The 7,852-nt window shown below is 33.6% G+C and overlaps 1 protein-coding gene across 1 annotated transcript; it reads right to left on the reverse strand.

Moving 5' to 3' along the window:
* Positions 1 to 1,081: 1,081 nt before the first annotated feature.
* On the reverse strand, positions 1,082 to 4,284 carry LOC21390734 (fatty acyl-CoA reductase 2). Its single transcript, XM_024168633.1, has 10 exons — positions 4,005 to 4,284; positions 3,888 to 3,974; positions 3,687 to 3,790; positions 3,379 to 3,578; positions 3,168 to 3,268; positions 2,856 to 3,066; positions 2,571 to 2,732; positions 2,395 to 2,476; positions 1,701 to 2,098; positions 1,082 to 1,247 (listed from the first exon to the last, which is right to left on the reverse strand). The coding sequence occupies exons 1-10, from the start codon at positions 4,282 to 4,284 to the stop codon at positions 1,082 to 1,084; spliced, it is 1,791 nt and encodes a 596-aa protein (XP_024024401.1).
* Positions 4,285 to 7,852: the final 3,568 nt, after the last annotated feature.

Raw genomic sequence — 7,852 nt, forward strand, 5'->3', positions numbered from 1 at the left:
AGTAGGGGAAAATCTAAATCCCTTTGGTAAAGTATGTTCTCTAGTGTCCATTGACGTTGTCACAACAAGAACAAAGATTCTTTATGTTTCTTGGAGAGCAAGGAAGTAAAAGAATACTGTCTTTCTGTGGTTTCTGGTGTTTGGCTAGAGAGAGAGAAACGATTTGGAATGAATGAAGTAAAAGCAGAAAATCAGATAAGTCTTAACCCTTTGTTCTCTCACTCAAAACCGGAAAAGAAAAAGCTTATCCTTAGAAATTGAGAGATACATGACCAGAACCTATTTATAAGAACTTGAATTACAAGTATTTTTCCCTCCAACACAAATAGCCACGTGGCATCCACTTGTCATAAAAACCCTGCCAAATGTCAACTCTTCATTGGCTTGTCATAAGAATTGTTGTAATTATATTACAACAATTTTGACATGGCATTCTGTTATTCTTGAAATACTTTTTTTTTTTAATTCTTGAAATACTCTTTTTATTGTTAAAAATAAAAAACCTTAACCCGTTATTCAATTCTCAATGTGAGACATTATCTTTTGGAAAAATGACCTCTGATCCATTTCATGTAGATTTCTTCTAAGAATTCTCCTTAAATGAATTTTATGCTTTAGACTTTTCATTGACATTGTCCACATTCAAATTCCTTGTACATGGCAATTGTAACTTTTTTTTTAAGCTCTTGCCTAAATCTCGCTCTCCTTTTTTTTCATCTTTTTGGACTCTTTATTTCTAAGGATTGCAAATGAACCGGTAAAACATGCATGCTTGTGCATCACTTTTATATATCCTCTGAAGTGGGAACAACACTGGATTCTTAGAAGCAGAGAACTGATTTGAATATTCACAGAACTGAAAAAAGCCGAAAAACATAGAAGTTTGATGAGATATAGATTACACCACTTATGGAAAGGCCACCACTTTTTGGCCTTTCTCTACCTTTATAGGTGTGAAGAAGAAAGGAAGGGCAAATATGAGGAAAAAAAAAGAGCAACATTTCACTTATTACACCTATTACAGTTAGTTGCAGGACTTGATATGTGATGTTTCAAAGGAAGGAAGATGGAAGAGACAAAGCTAGCTTGGCATCCCTCTGCCCTTCATGACATGCCTCCGAAGACCAGGAATATGAACATTTGTTATGTAATCTGTCCAATCAATGTTCTCCACATCAAATCCGAACTTTCTCTTCTCTTCCTCGGACATGCTTTCCATCAATATTTGAGTGTTGCTGTTATCAAACCTGAACCAGAATAGATTCATCGAAATTATAGTTCTAGATCTGTTAAACTCTCTTAACGTCCAAGTAGGTGATGCAAAGAAACAATCATACGTGACCAATGGTATCCAATAATAAACTAAAAAAAAAAAAAATTGTAGCCAAAAATAAATAAAGGGCATTGGTGATGTTGGGCACCGTTGCTTTTTAGGTCTCGCAAATTTTGAGTAGTGATGTCAGGCACTAACTAACACTGAAAAACACTGTTCTAAGCAACTCCAAAAATTTGTACAATGTCGGACTTAGCCTTTTTGTTCCCTCCCCAAGCATTTCATGAAGTGTCATATGCATTGTAAGATTTGAGGCTATTAATACTGCAACTAAATGGACCCTTTTAGAAGGCACATTTTGTTCTATCTGTAACATAAGATCAGCAAGATTTTCATTTTATGTGAGAGTGAGAGACAACCGGCTTACCTGCCACCATAGAAAGTGTATGGCTCATAAATATTAGCCAAGTGCTTGGCCTGCTCCACTGATTTTCTACAAATGACCTCGAGTTTCTGAGACAGCTTCATGTTCGATGAAGCCATTGATGTTAGCCCGTTTCGCTGAGCAGTATCTCTCCAAAGGTGCTCGGAGAAATCGTCCATTGAGCGAAAAAGCTTCATGGAAGGAACATGGATTGGCTTACCACTGGGGTCCACACATGGTGAGGAGTTATAGTGTTGATATAGCAGTCTGGCAAGGTCTTGAAAGACTAGTGGATTCACAACTGAAGAGGCAATCTGGTAAACATTGATATCCGGTTTCTGAGACAATCCATGCTTTGCCATGGCTGCCAAGGTTGCATTAACAACCATGTCAGCTGGGACCTGCCAATTGTCATGTTAAGAGAAGCGGCTACTCAGTAGAACAACTAAAATAAAATAAAAAATATAAAAAATGGGTTCACATAACTGTTCCTATGCATTGCAAAATATGTTATATAATTATGTGTCACATTTGTCTATACCATAATTTTCTTAGGTAAATTTCAGAATATTTCAGAATCTTTTGAAGGGTAGTTCCTTTCCTTCACAGGATTGCCAAATTAGTAAAATGAACTGAACTTGTGTTATAATTATAGAAAAAGGGTTCTGTGAAAAATATAAGAATTTTAGTTAATTACCACATCAAGTACACCATTTGGGTCCACTAGAAAACCTGTCAGCTGGCCTTTACCATAGTACAAAATTATTGGATCCATCATCCTGTAGAGAGAAAGAGAGAGAGAGAGATCATATTAAGCTCTTGTTATGCAAAGGAAAATGCATTTCAAATGTTCTAACTGCTTTTGAAAAATACCTATTTCCTTCCATCCAACCAGGGAAGGGCTCTTTGCATGTACTTTCAATAACACTTGGTCTGATTATGACCACAGGCACATCTCCCCTCATACTATCAATCATCATTTCTCCCATGGCCTTTGTGAACACATAAGTATCTTGCCATCCATATTGTTGTGCCCTGAAAATATACATACATACATATATACATAAATATATATATACATACATACATACATATATCCAATTTTCATGGCCTTATAATTGTCAATCAGATATCAGTGGAAGAAGATAAATCCATTACCTCTGTAGACCCAACTCTTTCATCTTCTGAGTCATGGCATTGTTTTCAAAAGCTTCCTTTGAAGTCCAAGCCAATTTCATTTCGTTTTTGACATCGAGCATAGGTAGCCGTCCTGGCGGGGTTTCGGAAATGAACTTTTCGCCTGCTATGGTTTCTCCTATACGGAAGGGCTTCTCCATAATCCTTCCTTGTCTTTGTCCATTCACATAAGCTGCGTATGACAAGACAAAGCATATTATTTCTCATTTACTTTTTTGAAAACTGCCAATACATAAAAGTCCTCTAGTTTTCACCCTTTTCTTTTCTACATACCTGTTGATACTTGGAGGAAGAGCTTGAGTTTCTTACATTTCTTTGAAAAGTTCATAAGGTGACAAGGCCCTTTTGTGTTTATACTCAGAGCAACATCATATCTGAAAAAAAAAAAAAAAAAAAAAAAAAGTTCTTCTACCTAGACTCATTTGACATTGAAATCTTTTTTGCATTTTCAGATAAACCATAGGAAGAAAGAAAAAGCCTTGACCTTTCGTCAAATGTTGTGTTGGCTGCAGAATTCACAATGACGTCAACTTCTTTCGCAATTGTTCCGGCTAAGGCATCGTCGAGTCCGAGATCAGATTCGCAGACATTTCCCACCACAGGGACTAGTTTGCTCAACATGAAAGCTTGATAAGATTTTCCATAAGTTTGCTGGAGACGCTTGAAAAGCTCTGTGTTTATGATCTAAAAGTGCACCAAGAATACATTCACACAAACAAATTTATGACCAAATAAACTTTGTAAACACAACAGTGTACCGGGAAAAAAAAAAAGAAAAAGAAAGAAACATACTTCATTTTTTAGCCTTCCCATTGCAGCCTCCTTGTTCTTGGCCTTGATCAAAAGATATATCTTTCCTACATCAGGCGTTGTCCTCAACATCTTTTCAATAAGAACTGCATATGTTCCAACACAAGGAAAAAAAGAAAAAGACTCTTAGATTGTCTTCAACAAAAAATACACAAAAATGGGTGAAAAACGAATCAAATGTACCTTTTGCTAGAAACCCAGTTGCACCAGTTACAAAAAAGCTTTTCCCTCTAAGAAAGTGTAGAATTCCAATACCATCATGCATTTCCACTGAAGCGGTAGATTGTGATTGTGATCCACCAAAAGGCACCAAATCTTTGACTGCAATATTATTCTCAGCTTGGCTTTTTCCATTAGGAGACAAAACCAAGTTTCCTTTGTCCAAGTCTTTTCTTGTTGTCAAAATAGAAGAGAATCCACTACTACTATTACTACTAGTCTTTATAGCATTACCACCTCCTTGGCAATGCACAAGAGTACTCTTCTTCCTCCAAAGGCGAAAGCTCTGATCACACTTTTCGGACACTCTTGCGAGTCTACTCGGAGCAAAGGAGGAAGAATTCAGTAACAAAGCTTCCATGATCATTAATTAAATGGAGTGAAGAAAAAAAAAGTTATCAGAAGAAGGATGACAAATAAAATGTTTAAAAATTGCCCTTGACTTAGTCTGAGGGACTTTAGCTAAACACTTTCTCAACAAAATGGGGGCAAAAAAAAAACAGAAAAAAAAAAGCAAGTAAACTAACTGAACTCTACAATATAAGAGATTGGTTTAGGAGATGTTTTGAGTGTAGAAGGGTGGATGTAAAAGAAGAAGAAGATGAGATTTAGGTGGATTTGATAAGTGAGATTTATAGGAGAGTTTTTGCATAGAAAAAGTGGCTCTCTTTTTGCCACTTCTATTGTGGCAGTTTCACACTTACTCACCAACGGCTAAGATGGCGGGAACTCTCTTTATTCTACTCCTTTGATTAGTCTTCTTTGGCGATGTGGGATTTTTATTATGTTCCATAGTTTAAAGCAAAATTATAGGAGGGTAAAAAGGGTGTGAGTGAGATTATGGTTACAAGATTTTCTGTTCTTTTTTTTATCTAATAAATTTCATGGGTTTTTATTTTATTTTATTTTAATTTTTCATGAAAATAATATGTTATGAAATGTTGTGCCCGTCAGCAATCTTTGAATGCCTAAACCTTTGTTTTCAACGCCTTTGATAAGTGAGGAGTGTAAGAATTTGGCTAAGAATAAATTTCAGAAATATTGATATATATACACACACATATGTATATATATATATATATATCCGAGTCTTGCTAAATTAGGTAGAAAATGTTGAGGACTTTAAGAATATAATTGAGGGTCAAAGAAACCAAACTAATTTTATCATTTAGACAAACTATTTTATACATTAAAATTCTCTTAAGAGTTAGATATCAAATATGGTGTAAGTTAGGCCTATGTATAACTTATGAAGTATATAGCTAGTCACTTTTATGTATAGATAGATTAAGTTTAATTTTAAAAAAAAAAATTGATATATTCGAATACTAACTCTCTAAAATTTGTATTCCTCTAATTCTTAATGTGATGTTTTGTACCGTGTAAAGCCAACATTCCTTTTTTTTCTTCTGAAACGTGTGTTTTGTTCCCCTCTCCCTTTTTTCCTTTTCTTTTTTCTTTTTCTTTTTTCCATTCTCTTTCTCTCTCTCTCTTATTACCTTCCTCCCCTAAAATGTTAAATTTTTCGTTTTCTTTTCTTTTCTTTTTTTTGTTTTTTACTTTTCACTCTTTTCATTTTTTTCGTTTTACTTTTCTCCCTGAAAAATTTTTATTTTTATTTCTTGCCTTTCTTTTAACTTTTTCACCGCTCATTTCTCCTAATGATTTTTTTTTTTTCTAAAACGTGATCCTATTTAAATATTTCTTTCTGATAGTGCTCTAAACTATTATTAGGTCATAATTTATTCTCAAAATGTTTTTATTAATTGTTCCATTAAAATAAGCTTATACAAATATGCCCATCTAAAATTTTATATTCTTCGTTCTTGTCTCTCTCATTTATCTCGATGGAAATATATATATATATATATATATTAAGATATGATCTCACATAGATATTTCTTTTTAGTGATATAATTTTTTTTTCCTAATTGTCCCACTAAACTAAATTTCTATAATTATGCCCCTCCTTAATTTTTTTTTTTCTCTTCCATGGCCTTCTCAACCACTATTTTCTTATAAATCTTTTTTTTCTAATTTGTTCATGTTGCATTATTCTCAAAATACTTTTTCCTTGTTGCTCATTAAAATTACATTTTTTTCAGATATATCACCACTTAAACAATTTTTTCAGATATATCGCCACTTAAACAATTTTTTTCCCTAACGAACAGAAATGTCCAAAACTAACACTTCTACAGTACTTTCAATTAAAACGATTCTTTTTTTTTTAATTCCTTGTAACGCCAATCACAAGCTAGCAGTTAGAAACTTCACTAAGTCAGGAGAAACGTTAGCTTAAGTAGAACAACATAATAAAAATATAATTACACACCAAAGAATAATAATCTTTATACAGACCTTAGACCATTATTGCTCAGTCAATTGGAATCTCAATTACTAAGCTTACTTACGTCACAAGAATTATATGAGCTGCTACAGCTCAGTACATAAACCATATATTCTCTTTAATATTTAAAATTTAGGGCCCTCTTGTACAAAGATAATCTCGTGTTATTATGTGACGACCCTAATCTAAGTAGCCGTCTCTTTTAATCTCACTAATATGTAGTCGCTTAAAATACTTGAAATAATTAAATTAAATTAGAGAATTTCTTTTTAAAATTATATGAGAATAAACTTAACCTTAACATCATATGTTACTTTTTAAATTATAAAGAGATCTCAGTCTTCTTAAAACCATACTACATAATAAAAAAAAGTCTTGTCATAATAAAACATATTACGGAATAAAAATGCGAGCGGTATCCATTTCTCATTATCCACACTCATCACCTACTGTTGTGCACTGTCCATCATTCATTTTGCATTGGTTGCTTTCCTACAGTATAAATACATCTCAGGTGTGAGTTTATACTCAGTAAGTAAGAATTTAAGTCTCGCTAATTAAAAATAGAGTACTTAAAGCATAACAGTAAGGTGAGTTTATACTCAGTAAGTAGGAATTTAAGTCTCGCTAATTAAAAATAGAGTACTTAAAGCATAACAGTAATGCATGTACCAATTATGCTCTTTTATGAACTTGACTTATTAAATCTTATGGGCCTGAGTGTTCATATTGATTGCGCGCGATCAGCAGGTAGAAAGGGTTTGCAAGGTCCCCAACTACACCGTGACCATAATTCATTTCATCATTTATTTTTCTAAACATAAGCCCCCCAATCTCGAGCGGTTGGTACGACACTCAACTTTAAACTATTCTCATTAATTTCATTAGTGAGCATGTGACATGACATTCTATATCATAGAGTATAGACATGTGTATAAGACATGTATAATATTTCACTTTAAAACTTATTCATATTGTAGGCAAGATTCCCACTTACCTGCTATTAACCAAGGTTTAGACTATATTATATTACTCGCCGAGGTTAACCTCTACTGTTGTATTCTGTAAAGAAAACCCACTGAGAGGGTGAGTTTGACTCATTATAAGCTAGTCTATTAGCTTAGTCTATTTAAGAATTCATTTATATACTTAGAAATATTTCCTTTTTAAATAGGGATCATTTAACTTCTTTCACATTACAAGAATTATTTTAATAAATCCTTATCATATACTTTTCCTTAATTGCCTTTGCTAATCGTGTTGGTCTCCGGATCGAATCCAGATGCAGAAGCGTGGTGGTGCGGGGAAGAGGCGGATCGTGTATAACAAAAATTTTCATAAAACTTTTGAGATACTCTATAGATTATATTAATTTATGCACGAATAAATTAATCTCATTAACTTATATATATCAAGAACTCAATCAGGAAAAATACCTGGAAGCCGACTCGGATGATAACTTGAAGTCTTTGATCACGAACAGTCCTTGCTCCAATCTTTGTGTTTAGAAAACCAATGTCTTCCACATCAATTCCTAGAATCCACGAAGACGTGTGTGTGGGCACACATGAGACAAAAC

The sequence above is a fragment of the Morus notabilis genome, unplaced genomic scaffold (genome assembly GCF_000414095.1).
Source record: "Morus notabilis unplaced genomic scaffold, ASM41409v2 Scaffold877, whole genome shotgun sequence".
In the NCBI taxonomy this organism is placed as follows: Eukaryota; Viridiplantae; Streptophyta; class Magnoliopsida; order Rosales; family Moraceae; genus Morus; species Morus notabilis.

Excerpts from the sequence above, each read along its gene's own strand:
- LOC21390734 (XM_024168633.1), bottom strand. The coding sequence starts at position 4,284 with ATGGAAGCTTTGTTACTGAATTCTTCCTCCTTTGCTCCGAGTAGACTC. Across the intron at positions 3,579-3,686 it reads TGGGAAGGCTAAAAAATGAA|ATCATAAACACAGAGCTTTT; the intron begins GTATGTTTCTTT and ends GTGCACTTTTAG. Across the intron at positions 3,269-3,378 it reads AACACAACATTTGACGAAAG|ATATGATGTTGCTCTGAGTA; the intron begins GTCAAGGCTTTT and ends TTTTTTTTTCAG.